This window comes from Herpailurus yagouaroundi, unplaced genomic scaffold (assembly GCF_014898765.1).
Source record: "Herpailurus yagouaroundi ecotype Mexico unplaced genomic scaffold, PumYag 184, whole genome shotgun sequence".
NCBI classification, from domain to species: domain Eukaryota; kingdom Metazoa; phylum Chordata; class Mammalia; order Carnivora; family Felidae; genus Herpailurus; species Herpailurus yagouaroundi.
The window spans coordinates 32,184,245-32,200,743 of NW_024412415.1; the positions used below are offsets into that span (position 1 = coordinate 32,184,245).

General features: G+C 41.1%; 1 protein-coding gene and 1 long non-coding RNA gene across 8 annotated transcripts in view; one reads left to right on the forward strand and one right to left on the reverse strand.

Moving 5' to 3' along the window:
* The window catches only part of IQCH (IQ motif containing H), a 218,903-nt gene that overhangs the window by 46,081 nt on the left and 156,323 nt on the right, over window positions 1-16,499 (forward strand). The window contains exon 6 of one of the 7 annotated variants that reach the window (XM_040493062.1): window positions 5,252-5,489. The exons of 4 other annotated variants lie outside the window; for them this stretch is intronic. In XM_040493062.1, coding sequence (XP_040348996.1) covers window positions 5,252-5,395 — 144 coding nt within the window. In that variant the 3' untranslated portion in view covers window positions 5,396-5,489. Of the gene's footprint in view, window positions 1-1,021; window positions 1,679-5,251; window positions 5,490-9,881; window positions 9,887-16,499 lie in introns of those variants that run through there. 2 more of the 7 variants (XM_040493063.1, XM_040493061.1) reach the window with 2 other exon arrangements.
* Window positions 1-16,499, reverse strand: part of LOC121041883 (uncharacterized) — a 57,049-nt gene that overhangs the window by 5,269 nt on the left and 35,281 nt on the right. The window contains exons 3-5 of the long non-coding RNA XR_005795884.1: window positions 14,320-15,610; window positions 13,665-13,838; window positions 5,851-6,885 (exon numbers count right to left, since the gene is read on the reverse strand). This is a non-coding gene — a long non-coding RNA (uncharacterized LOC121041883). The remainder of the gene's footprint in view (window positions 1-5,850; window positions 6,886-13,664; window positions 13,839-14,319; window positions 15,611-16,499) is intronic.

Consider the following 16,499-nt stretch of genomic DNA (forward strand, 5'->3'; position numbering starts at 1 on the left):
CTCATAATTCCACTTTGAAGAGCCAAACATTATGTAGATGGTAGACCCTGAGTCAGCTCTAGGATAGGTTTAAGGTACCAGGGGTCCATGGATAGAACTGTAGTTCAGTACATTTGGTTTCCAGTATATATTATTTTATGCATTTGAAAAACATTATTCTGCACCTGGGTGGCTCAGTCGGTTAAGTGTCTGACTTCGGCTCAGGTCATGATCTTGCGGTTCGTGGGTTTGGGTCCCACATCACGCTCTGTGCTGAAAGCTCAGAGCCTGGAGCCTGCCTTGAGTTCTGTGTCTCCCTTTCTCTCTGCCCCTCCCCTGCTTGTGCTCTTTCTCTCTGTATCTCAAAAATAAATATTAAAAACATTTTTAAACATTATTCTGCATAGGGGTCTATAGGACCAAAGGGGTCCATGATCCCCCCAAATTAGAACTCCCTATGATAGATTTCCTTTTCTTTTATACAAACATCCAGTATGGGGCAAATTATGTATCAGAACAAAGAAGTATCCTAAAAACTCTGTGTTCTTTATGGATAAAAGACCTACTTCTTTAGTTAATGGTATAGGAAACCTACCAAAAAGTGGATAGATCTGCAGATTTCATAAAAATTGCATCTTCATGAGTGAAAATATAAAACTTCCTTCTCTCATCTAACTACTGTGGCTTTTCCATTGCAAGCAGGAAAATGGAACCGCTACACAAGAGGTAATACTTGCATTATTATAGTGAGCATTCTGCTTAGGATGAAGCAGAAGAAAAATACTATAGCAAGTAGCACAGTAGCATTAGCCACAAGAGAAATGGGCCTAATAGAATTGTTTTTATCATGGCCCAGGTTAATTATCCACTGAGAGATACTTGGAATGAATAAATACAATTGCTGTGTTCTCCAATATTCTAACCCATTGTACCTTAAACTGTACTTGAATTCAAGTATACATTCTTAGCCTTTTAAAACCTCATTGGTAGAACAGAAGTAAGTACCCATAGATGAGAGTAACTCACCCTATACTTTCTTTAGAAGCATCACCTCTGAAGCAGAATGTGTAATGGAAGCCCAGAAGATATTTATTTGGAGGAAATCCTTCTCATTAGCCTGTAAAGGTGGGACAGTATGCCACCAAAATACCCAATTTGTATAGTCTTTTGATTTCCATCTCTATTTGCAATGAAGCCTGAATAAATCTGTTTATGGTTGGCAACTGTGAGGTCTGGAAGCAGCCATGAGCTCTTCGGTGGAAAGAACCAGAGACCAAGAGGAGACTCAGAAGACATGGGTGCTAACTGGTCCCATGCCGCTGCTATAAGCTCCATGCTATCAAGGGAACAACACTTAGTCTCTAAGGACTGAGATTCCCCATCTGTATCCTGAGAAGACAAATTGGCTGTTCTGAGTCGTCGCTGGGACCACGGTGCTGATTCTGTGTCTCCCAGATCAATGAATGCTACACGGGTGCCTTGGAGAACTGCCAGTCTCTCAGGGGAGACAACGTAGTGATGGGTGTAACGGCTGGGGGGAGGCCTGCGTCAAAACACGCCCTGGAGGAGCTGGTGGGCATGGCTGAGAGAAGAGGGCCATGCATTTGCAGCGCTGGAAGCCACACAAGCAAAGGCAGAGGTGGAGAAGAATGAGTAACAGAGGGTAGCCTGGAGCTTCGCCTAACCATCTCGAATTTTTACAAAGGGAAAACCAAAAGATGTGGTTGGACAGGTACGGCCAATTGATGGTTGGCCTTGAAAGGGCTACTGAAATCTAATTGTGTGATCTCAGCCTAGATCATAAAAAAAAGGGCTGAAGGCAGTTTCTGAAATTAGATCACTTCTCCAGATTCTCTAACTGAATGGCAGCTTTAGAATTCTCCTGAACAATCTCTCTCCCTTGATGTCCTCATTGGTTATTAAACTTCCTCTCCTTTGGCTATAAAGATTTCTTGAATAGCATTATCTAGCATTGTCTCTTGAACTTGTTCAGTGTTCATGAAATGGCCTATTTAGATTTCCACAGACAGCCTTCCCCCTGACCATTTACATACAACTCTATCCCTGTCATACGAGTGGCCACTCAGAGCTGCCAATCTAGCTGGATGGCTGGGCTTTCTGTCCAGATGCTGAGTACTTCCCCACTACTTCCTAGGACTCTACTGGAAACCCATCCCTAATTCCCACGTCTCACATCTTCCTCCCTAGTGTTAGTCCAAAGCAGGATCTGGGGCCAGATTTCTGGAGGCAAGAGAGCCAGTTGGAGCACAGGGGGTCACTGACTTCTCATATACCCTGTCTGCCCGCCCCTCCACTCCACCCTGTACCCCTTTGGCTGCACCCCCTCCCTTCCTCATTGCCAATTACCAGCCTCAGCACAGGACAGTGTGAGGCCTCCCCAATCTCACCCACTTACCAACTCTCTGTGGTCCCAGCTGCTCGTGCAACGAAATGTCCCAGGGGACTATCTTCATCTGAGTGTTTTCTAAAATACAGGTGTGTTTCCAAACTTATCAAAAGGAGTGTTCATGGGGTAGGCTTTCTTCTTCCTTTTTCTCTCTTTTCCAAGAAGTAAAAACCTTAAGAAAATGTCTAAAGTGTTCTTAGCTACAACAGGAGTCACAAAAGTAAGTCTGCTGGGACAGGGCTGGTGAAAACAGACTGGGTGTAGAGCTGTCTTCATTACTGGAGTGCTGAGCTGCAGAGACCGGCCCTCCCTGGAGGAGGCAGCCACCTCAGCCCTAGCCCTGTGGCTGGGTCTTCGAGAGAAGCTGGAAACGCGTGTTTCCTGTGTAGTTCAAAGAAACTAGTCTCGAGGCTGGCTATACCTGTATGGCAGGTCAGCAATTCGCAGCTTCAAGAGCCCTGGAAGACTATTAATTCGGGGCAACCCAGGGTGTGACCCGACCCTCAGCTTGACAGGATTAGAGATTCCATTTGGTCAGAGTTGGACCAGCCTCTTGAGTACAGCTGAACTCATAAGAGATCGACGTATAAACTGGAGTGCCACCTGATTTATTCTAAGGAGAGCTATAATGGTTGGACGAGCCTGGGTGTTCAGGTCAACCCGATCTGGTGAGCACATTGTATCCTTCTTAGAAAGCTATACGGAAGGCGCAGTGAGAAGGCTGCTTAGCGGACAGGGGAACTGACTGAGGGTAATTAGTTGGACGATCTTCCCGGTGAGCAGCATCACACATTTATAGTCTGATGCATCCATCTGTGAAGCTGCTCCTGCCAAAGGAATATGAATCAATCCCTGTGGAGAGTGCTTTATGGACGCTAAGAAATTCTGACTCTCTGATTCAACTTTTTATAATAAATAGCTACTATCTGCTTGGACTGGACGAATTACACTGCATTGTGCTCAGCTTCTGATATCCATGCCCCATGGATCCCAGTGGAGGGAGTGCTATTTCTCCCATCTTACTGATAAAGAAGCTGAGGCTTAGAGAAATTAAGTTACTTGCTCCAGTCATGCAATTAGTAAGTGGTACGGCCCGGCTTCAAACCCAGGCCTATCTGATATTAGAGCCTCTGTTCTTAACCACTGCCTTCCTTTTTACTAATTTCCTACTGTAACAGGCCACTCGCCTTCAGGTGATATCTCGCTTCTCTGATAACACTAGTTACGCTACATTCCTGTCGGGGGCTTGGGTCTTTTAAAGCAGTTTATGCCTGGAGCTGACCGCATTGATCATGTACTCATATTTTTTAGCTTAACACTCAGAGCTGGGGAGAGAAGTGGGGGGAACACATCTCCCTGTCACTGCTCTTTCTTTCTATGTAAGTAACTGTAGTACCCACAGCAGGAGAGAAACCCTGGCTGGAAGAAACAGTATGCATCAAGAGGAGAAAGAGAAAGCCGAGAAGACAGGTGGGCAGGAACCGGTCTGTAATACAAAGTATCCTCAGGGATTTCCCCGTGGGATAACCCTGCTTCCCTATCTCCCCATGGTTCTCAAGCCACTGGGGCCACTTGGAGCAAGGGAATTCCCCTTTCCCCGTGCCTGGCTGCTGAGGGGCCCAGATATAGCTGGTGGTTAGGTTCATTTGCACTAATATCTCCCATGAGCTTGCCTGGGGACCTCACCCCACTTTGTTTAATATGTTCCTAAGAAAATTCTCTTCTGAGTCTCAAAATGCCGTTTTCCATTTCTAACTGCAAAGGAGTTGATCCTTGTAGGAAGTTACCAGGAAGCGTTGTAAAGTGAAAACAGGCAGGGACCCAAGAGAGGGAGCTGACCACAGAGAAAATACCATCCCAACATCTTCTTCTCTTTTTTTTTTTTTTTTCAATATATGAAATTTATTGTCAAATTGGTTTCCATACTGGGGCGCCTGGGTGGCGCAGTCGGTTAAGTGTCCGACTTCAGCCAGGTCACCATCTCGCGGTCCGTGAGTTCGAGCCCCGCGTCGGGCTCTGGGCTGATGGCTCGGAGCCTGGAGCCTGTTTCCGATTCTGTGTCTCCCTCTCTCTCTGCGCCTCCCCCGTTCACGCTCTGTCTCTCTCTGTCCCAAAAATAAATAAACGTTGAAAAAAAATTAAAAAAAAAAATTGGTTTCCATACAACACCCAGTGCTCATCCCAAAAGGTGCCCTCCTCACTACCCATCACCCAACATCTTCTTCTCAACCCATTTAAAGATGTACTGGATACCCAATACTGGATTCACTTAATACAACCATAATTTAGGGGGAAAGAGGATTGACTCCTTCAGCCAAGAATTTTCAAAACTGTAACCCTCTTAGTTATGGAGTTATCATTTAATCTAAAACATTGAAATCCCAGGGGAAGATATCACCATTTCCCCACACACTCGTGTTTATCATTCCATTTGCCCATAGTTTCAAGTGTGGAACGTAAACTTCCATAGAAGGAAAGATAATTCTCCCACCAACTCCATTTTCTAATCTCGAACACTCGCAGGACACCTAGCTGTGCTTTTGCTATAGGCTGCATGTGAAGCTGAAATGTATTACCTGCCCAGGACACTACATTTTAAGTAAGAGCCAGCATTTCTGAGTGCTTCTCCATGCTGGGCATGGTGGTAAGTACAACAGACACAAGTTGTCTCATGTAATCTTCACAGTCACCCTACAAGTTGAGTACTATTTTACCACTTGCATTTTATATTTGGGGAAAGTGAGGCAAAAGTGGCTAAGTAACTTGCCCAAAGTCACACAGCTACAAGTCAAAGGGCCATAATTCGAACTCGCCAGCCTGATTTCCAGGTTGGCATTCTTAATTCTTATTCTATGCTCCCTGCAGGTGGCTTTGAAGATGATGACTTTGACCTGCACCGAGCCAAAAATGGCTCCCTTGATGACCAAGGAATTTGCCGGAGAAATTTCTCCACCTTGGTATGGGAATAGAAGTAAAAGATCAAATTACTCAGTTAAGAGGCTATATTAACCCAAGGATCAGAAAAGGGGAGCTGGTTCTTTCCTACCCCCCCGCCTGCCAGGTTTATTGAGATATAATTGAGAAATAATATTGTGTAAGTCTAGGGTGTCCAATGTCATGATTTTGTACACATATATACTATACTGTGAAACAATTACCACCTCTATCACCTCACGTAATTACCTTTCGTGTGAGTGTATGTGTTGTGAGAACAGTTAAGGTCCACCCTCTAGAGCCGATGCTTTTAAAGATGGACACTTACTTCAGTTAGACTGTAAACTCCTTTGAGAACGGGGAACCTATCTCCAACATCAAACATGGTGGCAGATCTGGTAAGAATCCAGTATGAATTTGCTGTTGGTTGGTGTGTATGTGGTCAATGACTTTGAATAACAACTTGGTAAGGACCTCTGTAATTGAGTTAGGCTGTGTCAAGTTAATGTAAAGAATGAAATACCACGTACCTCATTTGGCTACATTTGTAAGGCTCTCCTCTTTTCCACCATAAAAATATCTCCCCAGATCTCTTCAGGTAGAATTTTATTTTCCCTTCCCTGGATCATCATAGAGTGCTTTTAAAGCTTTACACATTATGTCTCGAATTTACTGAGCCACATCAAAGAGCAACTGAATACATAAAAATATATCATACTCCTGAAAAGGAAAAATGATTATAATAAAAACTTCCAGTTGTTTCCAAATTAATATTTATATCTAATGTAATTTCAATCCAAAAACTTATGGGTTTTATTTGGTTTGTGTGGAATATTAATTCTTTTCAACTTGTCAGTGTTCATCATCTTGAAAAATAAATGGGCAAAAGCTTCAGGACTTTTTTTCTCCTAAAGAAGATTAATGAAGGTAAATTTTTCATACAACTTGTTAAAACATATGATAACATTAACATAATTATAATAGCATCCTATGGATAGAAAAATTAACAGATCAATGGAATAAAAAAATGAGCATGGATATTGACCTTACTGTAAAAAAAATAAGTTTGAATGTAGGAAAGGTGTAAGTTGGTGGGGAAGGGAGGGACAGTTAGATGTGTGGGGCCAAGTCACTGGATTAATGTGTTGGAAAGAGAGCATTCAGTTAACTCCTAACTTTACATCCTAAATCAAAGAAAACTCCTGATGGGTTAAAGTAAAATGTTTAAAAAAAAAATAAGAAAACTATGAAAAGAGAACTATTTTTCAGGTTAGCCAAAGGAAGATTTTTTAAAACACCATAACGTCACATAATATTAACAATCTCCTTTATACGAAAAGTCCACATTCATATTGGACCCCAATCCTGAATCAGTCCCTAACTTCTATGTGATTTGGGGGCAAACGACTTACATTCCTTGGGCCTTAGTTTGTTCAGTTGTAAATTTAGGGCGTTGATCACACCATCCCTAAGATTTCTTCTAGTTCCGACAGCCCAGGATTCTGATTCTGAGCAAAATCGATTCCCTTTGGTTCCCTTCCTTTCCCTTTTCTGACCAACACGACCTATGAAACAGAAAAGCAGACCAGGTGAAAGTGGTTTCTCTTCTGACCGTGGAAACAAAGTTCACAGGAGGTGTTGATGTTTTCTTTTTGCAATTATGCATTTCACCAAGCATCTGTGGAGTACCTGTTATGTGCCTGATGCTGTCACCACCTAACTTTTATGTGTCACCACCTATAATACTCAGGGCATGTTGGAGAGATCACTATTCCCATTTCATAGATAAGAACTTCAGGGCATAGAGGTTAAGGTATATGACCAAGCCATGTAATTAATATGTGGCTCACTCAGAATTTGGGCTTGTATTTTCTTCTGACATTGTGATTCAGAGTCTAGGAAAATTATCCCAAGAGAAATTGCAGGCAAGGGACAAAGTCTCTCTTTCTCTCTCTCTCTCTCTCACACACACACACACACACACATTACTAATAATATTCCTTACAAATCAGTTTCTCTACTAATTAACTAATGAATAAAGTTGTATTTTTTAAACAAGCTTAATTTATATCTAGGGTTAATTCTGTCACTGACTTAAGCAAAAATATCTGAACTGGAAGCGTTCCTAGCCTGCTTTCAGGTTTGCTTAGGCATCTCTTCCGCAGACTTTACTGATACAGCATAGAAATTATGGCAAAGCCCAGTGGAGTCATTGAACTGAAAGTCTCAATACTGCTCAGGAAGGGATGCCAAATTAAATAAAAAGAGCCCCAGCAGTTCTGCAGCTGTGTGCCAAACCAACTGCTGGTATGAGGTAAATGAGGACCAAACTTCCTCTCACTTGTGACCCTTGCCGGTATTTAAACACCAATGCCCAGAGACCAGCACACTGTTCTATAGTAAGGGAATACATCGCAATAGCAAACATCATTATAATAAATAATAAACCCATTCACCAAGTCTTTCTTAGGTCTTAACTCAAAGGACCGCCATTTAAACTCGCTTCCTCTCATGGGCCCCAAGTAAAGGTTGAGGCGATCTATTCTATCTAAGTATCAATTTGTGATCTGCAGCCCTAGGTTACAGAAAGATTGCATAGAACACAGAGGTCCTCCAGCTGCTTTCTTTTCATATCTAGTGACAGTGTTGGAGCGGTAGTGTGGTATAGTATTCACCAATATGCCAAAATCACAAAGGTAAGCAACTCAAGCCATTCTTTCTTCTTGTATGAGATGTAACAGACATGGAGATGAAATCCCAGTACTTTATTGTTCTCTTGTAATCATTTTCCAGAATTTTTTTTTTTTTGAGAGAGAGGGAGAGAGAGAATCTCATGCAGCCTCCATGCTCAGCACAGAGCCCGACATGGGGCTTGAGCCCACGACCCTGGGATCATGACCTGAGCTGAAATCAAGAGTCAGAGGCTCAACCGACTGAGCCACCTAGGCGCCCTGCTTTTCCAGAATTTTTAAATTTCTACCAGAATGCTACAAAGAAATGCTGTTACATTTATAGAGAAAAAAGAACCACAGGAAGTAATTAGACTTCTATTTGTTAGTCTGAATCCACCAGAAAAATCCCTGAGCCCAGTGTGTTTCAGGCTCCTTTGAAGAAACGTTTTACAAAAAACCAAGCTCTCCCTTATCTTTAAATTTTGAGGTATGGCCTGATACTAACAAATCACAGCAATGACCGTTGTTAGCTATGCGTTAATTCCTTGTCCAGAATGCTGGTTCCTTGGAATGACAATAGGTGTTCCATGAAAGCAAGAGTTTTGTGGTCCCATAAAAATGAGAAATGTGAGGTTGAAGAGAGTCAGACTGACCTTCACACACTTAGGCCACCTGGAGTCACTGACTCACTGGTGCCCATCATGAATCTCTAGGAGGAGGGTAGCCGGTGCAGTTAGTGTTGCCCAAACTTCCTCAGACCCTTCTCGGCAGAACAGCTCTTAGAACTATATCCAGAGGAATGCACCTCGGGAACTTTTGCTTAAGTGCTGGATTCTAAGTATTTTCGATGGAAGACATTTTAGACGATACTACATATTTTCCTTTCTCAGTCTCATTTTATTGGAATCTAGTATTTTCTTGGAGGCTTTGGGACATCATAACAAACTCCAGTCGTTTTTGTTTTTTTTTTATGTGATGTGCTATACGGGGCCTGTGAGGTGTACAGATGCTCACACCTCAGACTTCAGTGTGTTCAACGTGATATTTCCTCTGGAGTCTCCTCCATGGTCCTCTCCGCTCACCTCACCCTTCAAGTCTGTTCCCAACCCCATGGTCACTGCTGCTACTAACTACCCTTGCCCCGTCCTAAGACCCCTTCCAGTTCTGAGAACTGCGACCCTCCATATGCCCTTTCCTTCCTCCTTCCCTTCCTTCTTTTCTTCCTTCCTCCCTTCCTTCCTCTCTTCTTTCCTCCCTTTCTCCCTTCCCTCCTTCATTTCTTCCCTCCCTTCCTCTACCTCCTTCCCTTTCTCTTTTACTTTCAATATTGGCAATTTCTGCTTTCTCTTTTTCTCTATCACTCTTGCTGGGATTTTCCAATTTTATTAATCTTTTCTAAGAATCACTTTCTCTATTTTTCTCTATTATTTGTTTTCTATTTCATTGATTTCTCCTCTTACCTTTTTTATTCTCTTACTCTGACTTATATTGAGTGTTTTACTCTTTTTTTTTTTTATATTAAGACTCTTTAAGGTAGAATCTTAGATGATTGATTTTTGGCCTTTCTTCTTTTCTAATGTAAGCATTTAGGATGATAAATTTTCCTCTCAACGGTGTTCTAGCTGCATCCCACAAATTTTAATATGTTGCATTTTTAATACCATTCAGTTCAAAATTCCCTGAGTGATTATTTCTTTGGCTCATGTAGAGCCACCCTTATGTAGAAGGGTGTTGACTTAGTTCTCTCATTCTTATTGAATTCTGATTTAATTCCATCAGGGTCAGAGAACATACTCTGTAAGATTTAAATCTTTTGAAGTTGTTTGAGACTTATTTTATGGTCCAGGATATAATTCATTTTGGTGAGTGTTCCATGTACATTTGAAAAGAATGTGTATCCTACAGTGGTTGGTTGTAGTGCTCTATAAATATCGATTAGTTCAAGGGGGCTGATCTTGATCTAATACTCAGATCTTCTATATCCTTACTGATTTTTAAAAATCTCTTTGTTCTACAAATTACCGAGGGGGAATTTTTAAATCTTCAACTCTGATTGAAGGTTTATCTACTACTTCCTTTAGTTCTGATGATTTTTGTTTTATGTATTTTGTGTTGTTATTAGAGACATACATGTTTATGATTTTTATGTTTTCTTGGCTAATTGACCCTATTTCTCTTCCTCTTGGATAATAGTCCTCGTCTTAAAGTCTACTTTGTCTGGGGCACCTGGGTGGCTCAATCAGTTAAGTGTCTGACCAGCTCAGGTCATGACCTCATGGTTCGTAGGTCTGAGCCCCACATCAGGCACTGTGCTGACAGCTCAGAGCCTGGAGCCTGCTTTGGATTCTGTGTCTCCCTCTCTCTGCCCCTCGCCCCCCTTCTCAAAAATAAACATTTTTTTTCCAAAAGTCTACTTTATCTGATATTAATATAGCCACTCCCTCTTTCTTTAGCTTACTGTTTATATGGCATATCAACCTTTTGTTGATGTTGTCACTTCAACCTGTGTCTTTAAAATTCACTTCTTGGGGCGCCTGGGTGGCGCAGTCGGTTGAGCGTCCGACTTCAGCCAGGTCACGATCTCGCGGTCCATGAGTTCGAGCCCCGCGTCGGGCTCTGGGCTGATGGCTCAGAGCCTGGAGCCTGTTTCCGATTCTGTGTCTCCCTCTCTCTCTGCCCCTCCCCCGTTCATGCTCTGTCTCTCTCTGTCCCCAAAATAAATAAACGTTAAAAAAAAAATTAAAAAAAAAAATAAATAAAATAAAATAAAATAAAATTCACTTCTTATTGATAGCATATCGTTTTATCTTGGGTTAAAATTCAGTCTGATAATCTCTGCTTTTTAATTAGAGTGTTTAGTCCATTTTCATTTAATGCAATTATTGACATGGTTTGATGTAGAAAAACTATTTTTCTACTTGTCTTTTATTTTTACCATCTCTTTTTTGTTCCTTTGTTGTCTGCCTGACTTAGGATTATATAATTTAAATTTTTTTAATATTCTGTTTTATTGACTTTTGAACCATACATCTGTGTTATTTTTAGTGGTTGCTCTAGGAATTACAATATGCATCCTTAACTTATTATAGTTTCCTCAGAGTTAATATTGCACCAGCTCACATACAATGTGAGGAACTTACAACCATAGAATTTCATTTACCCACCTCCTTGTGTTATTGTTGTCATGTGATTTACATATATTTTAAACTGCACAGTATGTTATAATTTTTTGCCTTAAATAGCCAATTGCCTTTCAGAGAAACTAAGAGAAGAAAAACACATAGTATTTTATATTTACCATAGACATCTAACTTTCCATCTTGTGTCATTTTCTGTCAGCCTAAAAAATCTTCCCGTAAGCATTTCTTGCCTGCTGAAGGCAATGTAACACATGCCTGCTGGTGACGCATTGTTTTCTTTTGCCAAAAAAAGTATTTATATTGCCTTTATGTCAAATTTTGGGTTGCCAGAGTTTTTCTGTGTTTTTTTTTTTCAATGCTTTAAAGTTTCATCGTTTCTAATAAGTCAGCCATCATTTGGATCGTTGATTCCCCCTATATAATGGGTCTTCTTTTTTTTTTTTCCTGGATGCTTTCAAGTTTTTCTCTTTGTCTTTAGCTTCCAGGGGGGTTGATTGTGTTTATCCTGCTTGCGCTCCTAGGATCTGTAAGTTTAAGTTGTCCAGAAAACTGGGAGACATTTTGGCCACTATTTCTTTAAGTATTTTCCTCTACATTTCTCTCTCTCCTCTCTTTCTAGGACTTCGATCAAATACAAATTTTACAACATGATATTGCCCATAGGTTTCTGAAGATCTGTTCTTTTTAAAATAATTTTTTCTTTCTGTTCTTCAGGTTAGATAGTATCTGTTGATTTTTCTTCAAGTTGACTACCATATCCAATAAACTTTTCATTTCAGGTATTACACTCTTTAGTCCTAGAATTTCCATTTGTTTCTTTTTCTATAGTTTTCATTTCTCTACCAAGATTTTCCATCTGTTAATTAATTACGATCATATTTCCCTGAAGGTCCTTAAAGTATGTACAATAGTAGCTTTAATGTTTTTATTTGCTAATTCTACCCTCTGAATTATCTTGACAGCTGTTTCTTTTTTTAGAACTATTAAAGTATGACCAATATACAAAAGCTGTACATATTTAATGTATGCAACTTGATGAGTTTGGAGATTACACATACACCTGTGAAACCATCACCACAATCTATATCATAAAGCATCACCTCCAAGATCTGTTTATATTGACAACTGTTTCTCCTATATGAGCATTTTCAAATCCATTTCTTTGTAAACATAGTAACCTTTTATTATTGCGAACATTATAAATGATGTGTTATGGAGACTCTGAATTCTGGTACCTTGCTCTCTGATGTGTTGATGCTTATTTAATACTGTAATAATCCATTTATGTAAATTCAAAAACAGAATAAGAATAGCTGGGAGTGGAATTCAGAATAGTGGTTACCTTCGGGTAGTGGTAGTGACTGACAAGGAGCATGAGAGAGGTCTTAGGGGTGCTTGCAATGCTCTACTTATTCTGGATGCTGGTTTCCCACAGTGTCTGCTTTGTTAAAATGTATCAACTGATGACCTTATGATTTGTGCCTTTTCAAAAATGAATGTTAGGGGGTGCCTGTGTGGCTTAGTCAGTTCAGCATCCCACTCTTGATTTCGGCTCAGGTTATGTTCTCATGGTCGTGAGATCAAGCCCCTCATCTGGTTCCATGGCCTCCACGCTGGGCATACAGTCTGCTTAAGATTCTCTCTGCCCCTTCCCACTTTTGTATGCCACACATGCTTATACATGTGCACACACTCTCTCTAAAAAAAATGAATGTTACATTCCAAAAGAATGTTCAACAATTCCTGAGATGAGAAAAAGTTATGGTGTGCATCTCTACATAATAAGTCCTCACAGTGGCCTAATGGAAGATCAGTGATGCTGAATTTTATGCAAAATTGGATTATATAAATTTGCAATTCCATGATATAAAATGATAATATTGCATTATTGCTTTATACACAAAGTTTGAGATGATTTCAATCCCCCAAATGTAAAAAAAAAAAAAAAAAAAAAAAAAAGAAACAAACTTTCATTTTTTCCAAAGCTGGTGCAGGCTCATTGAATTTGAGATATATTTATGCTGAAGTCTCCACAGAGAGACACCATCTGAATAAATAAAAAACACCCTGTACCATTACGATGTAAACTCAGCAAATGTAACAAATAACAGTGATTAAACACAGCAATAATTTTTTTTCACCGCACACAATTAATGGCTATATGGCAGCTCTGCACTTTCTTGTGATCTAAGATGGCTAAGGTGGCTGCTGGGCTCCTGCCATCATGTCTCTATCCCAACCAGAAGAATCAATGCAGTTCCTATAGCACTGGCCAGAATCTTGTCCCAAAGATAAATCAAGCTGCAAGGGAGGCTGAGAAATGTAATTTCTGCCTGTGTCACACGTTGAAGGCCAAACAACAGTCTTTGCCATTCCGGCCATTCGCTGTCTGGCTGTCTCAAATTATGTGAGTTGAGATTTGACATGCTTTCAGGAAAAATTCCCTTACATAAAATTCAGCTGCCCTGTAGCTAATAATATCCCTCTTTTCCAGAAGATAAAAAGGAGACTCAAAGAAGTTAAATGACTTACCCCAGCACACTGCTGATTAAATGACAGAGGTAGGACTGAAATCCAGTGCTCCAAGCCCGTGGTTTTTGCTTTTCTGCTATAGATACCTTTCCAGGGAGTTCTTCTAGCTCCAAGAATGCTGGAGAGTTTTTCTGACAGAAAGTGAGGCCCGGACTGTCCCTATGTTAAATGATGCTGAGAAAGGAATGAAAAACAGAGTGATAGGGCTTTACCATGAGGACGGGAGTAGAGCTACTGACCTGAGCTGTGTTTGGCTTGAAAGGTTCGAGAACTCAGAAAGCAAGAAAATAGAGTAAAAAAGCCCTGGGCCATGAAGCAGGGATGTGCCCTTTTCGCTCTGCCTCTATTGGGCAGATGAGATGTGTGTCCTAGCCACTTTCCCTTCCTGATCTTTAGTGTGCCGTCCATAATATGGGGAGGAGGGCTGAGGCAGGACTGCAGAATATGGTCATGCAGGATTGTATAATGTGGCTGTGTAGGTTTAAATTCACCCAGCAGAAGATTCTGGAGCAGAGTAGAGAGGTACAACACAGCTCCAATTCTACCCCCTTCCTGCCCCTCAGAAACGAAATACCACTGGTAAATTATCAAAATATTGAGATTCTCAGAAACAGTACAAAATCTGGAGAGAAGACAAGCAAGCAAGCATCCTTACCTTTTTTTCTCTTTTGACAAGGGGACGTGGAAGAAAGAGGTGAAATTGGAGAGCAAACAATGTCTGATTCTTCCAGAGAGAAGTGAAGTCTTCAGGCTTCTACTGAAATGATCCAAAACCCCTGGGGCTAGAGGGAGGGAGGGAGGGATTCATCCTCAACTAAGTAGAGCAAACCCTGATATAGGATGTTCATCAAAACCTCAGGAGAGGGGAGAGAGCCTACATATTTTAACAGAGACTGTATATATCCTAAAATGGAGGCTTCCCTGACCCAGGCCCTCAGCTAACAGAAAGGTACAGGAGACCCAGAGTACCTGCTTCTCACATGGGAAGGAAAACACACTGGTAGCAGACTACGGGGGACGAGATGCTACATCAGAGCAAGCAGATTGTCTGGGCAGAGCTGCCCAAGAATATACAAGGGGGAAAGAAACAATACAGCCACTATGCTGATTTATTACATAAATGCCAGTATTTCACCCACAGCTAACAAAAAGAGAGGAAGAGGAAGGGGGGAGGGAGAACTATGGGCTGCAAAAGACAAAGCCTAACCTGGAAAAAAATATAACTCAAGGAACAGAAGGAATTTTCTCACAATTTCTCCATATGATAGCACAGCTTGCTAGGAACATAAATTAAGTAAAACTAGAACTCAACCATGAGATGATAAAATAGCAGAATGAGATAAAAAGGGAGGTTGCAGACATAAGGAAACAAATTGAATACCAAAATACTTTATGGAACTAATAAATAAACTATAAATAGGAAGAACAGAACACACACTGCTGAATACTGAAATATGGGCGCGGAGAAAAGACTGTAAGCACAGCAAACGCAACGGAAAAAGACAAAGGACATTAATTAGAAGCTAATAGATACGCATAGTAGTTCGTTACAGGCTAAGCTGCTGTAACAAAGAAATCCGAAAATATAATGCCATAAATAGATCAATTTATTTCTTGTTCACAAAACAGTCCACACATGAAAAGTCTAAGGCTCACAGGATGACTCTGCTTCCTTCTCTCTGGAGGCTGTATCATCTCGTTCCTGTGGTTACAGACACTCTCGTTCCAGTGGTTGAAGCTGGCTCCTCTCTATACTTTCAGCCCATAGGAATGATAAAGATAGTCCAGGGTAGGCATTCTAAGGAGATGGCCCAGAGGTTACACTTACCACCGCTGCCTACGTCTTACTGGTCTGATTTTGGTCACATGTCCACACTTAGCCACACTGGAAAATGTAGTCTGCGACTGGATAGCCATATGCTCAGCTAAAATCAGGGTGTTCTATTCTAAAATGAACCAGGAGAGGGGCGCCTGGGTGGCGCAGTCAGTTAAGCTCCGACTTCAGCCAGGTCATGATCTCGCGGTCCGTGAGTTTGAGCCCCGCGTCAGGCTCTGGGCTGATGGCTCAGAGCCTGGAGCCTGTTTCCGATTCTGTGTCTGCCTCTCTCTCTGCCCCTCCCCCGTTCATGCTCTGTCTCTCTCTGTCCCAAAAATAAATAAACGTTGAAAAAAAAATTTTTTTAAATGAACCAGGAGAGAAATGAATCATTAGGAACCACAACATGAAAGGTAAAGATGAGCCAACGCTTAATGACACTTGGTATCTCTGAGAGAGAACCCAGCAAAAGAGAACACATAGCCAATGATATGATGGAAGGAAATTTTCCAGAGATGAAGAAAGAACAAAATCTACAGGTGGAAAGAAAGCACTCAATCCCAGGAAAATTTGATTTCGAGTGTTACGGAATAAAGGTTTTCTAGTTAAGCGCCTGAACTTCAAAAACACAGAATGTTTCAGACACGCAGGCAGAAAGAGAAATCACTGACAAGGGGTGAAGGATGAATCAAGCCGGCATCAGATTTCACAATATTCATGGTAGAAGACAATGTGTCAGTGTCTGCAAAGTTTTGAGAAAAAAAAAAAAAAAAGGATGACCCCAGATGTAATTCAAGTATAACGACCCATGAACACTTGTTAGAACTGCTTGATAACCAAAGGCAGGCGATTAAACAACCAATCAAAGTAAGTAACTCAAGCATAGAGAAGCCATAACAAAAGGACCGTTGGTGGCGCTGGATCCATTTATGTGTAGAGTGGATGCTAAACCATCCCAGCAATTGTGGTTTCAAAACAGAATGTGGGTATTATAAATCTGGGCAATGTAAAAATAATAA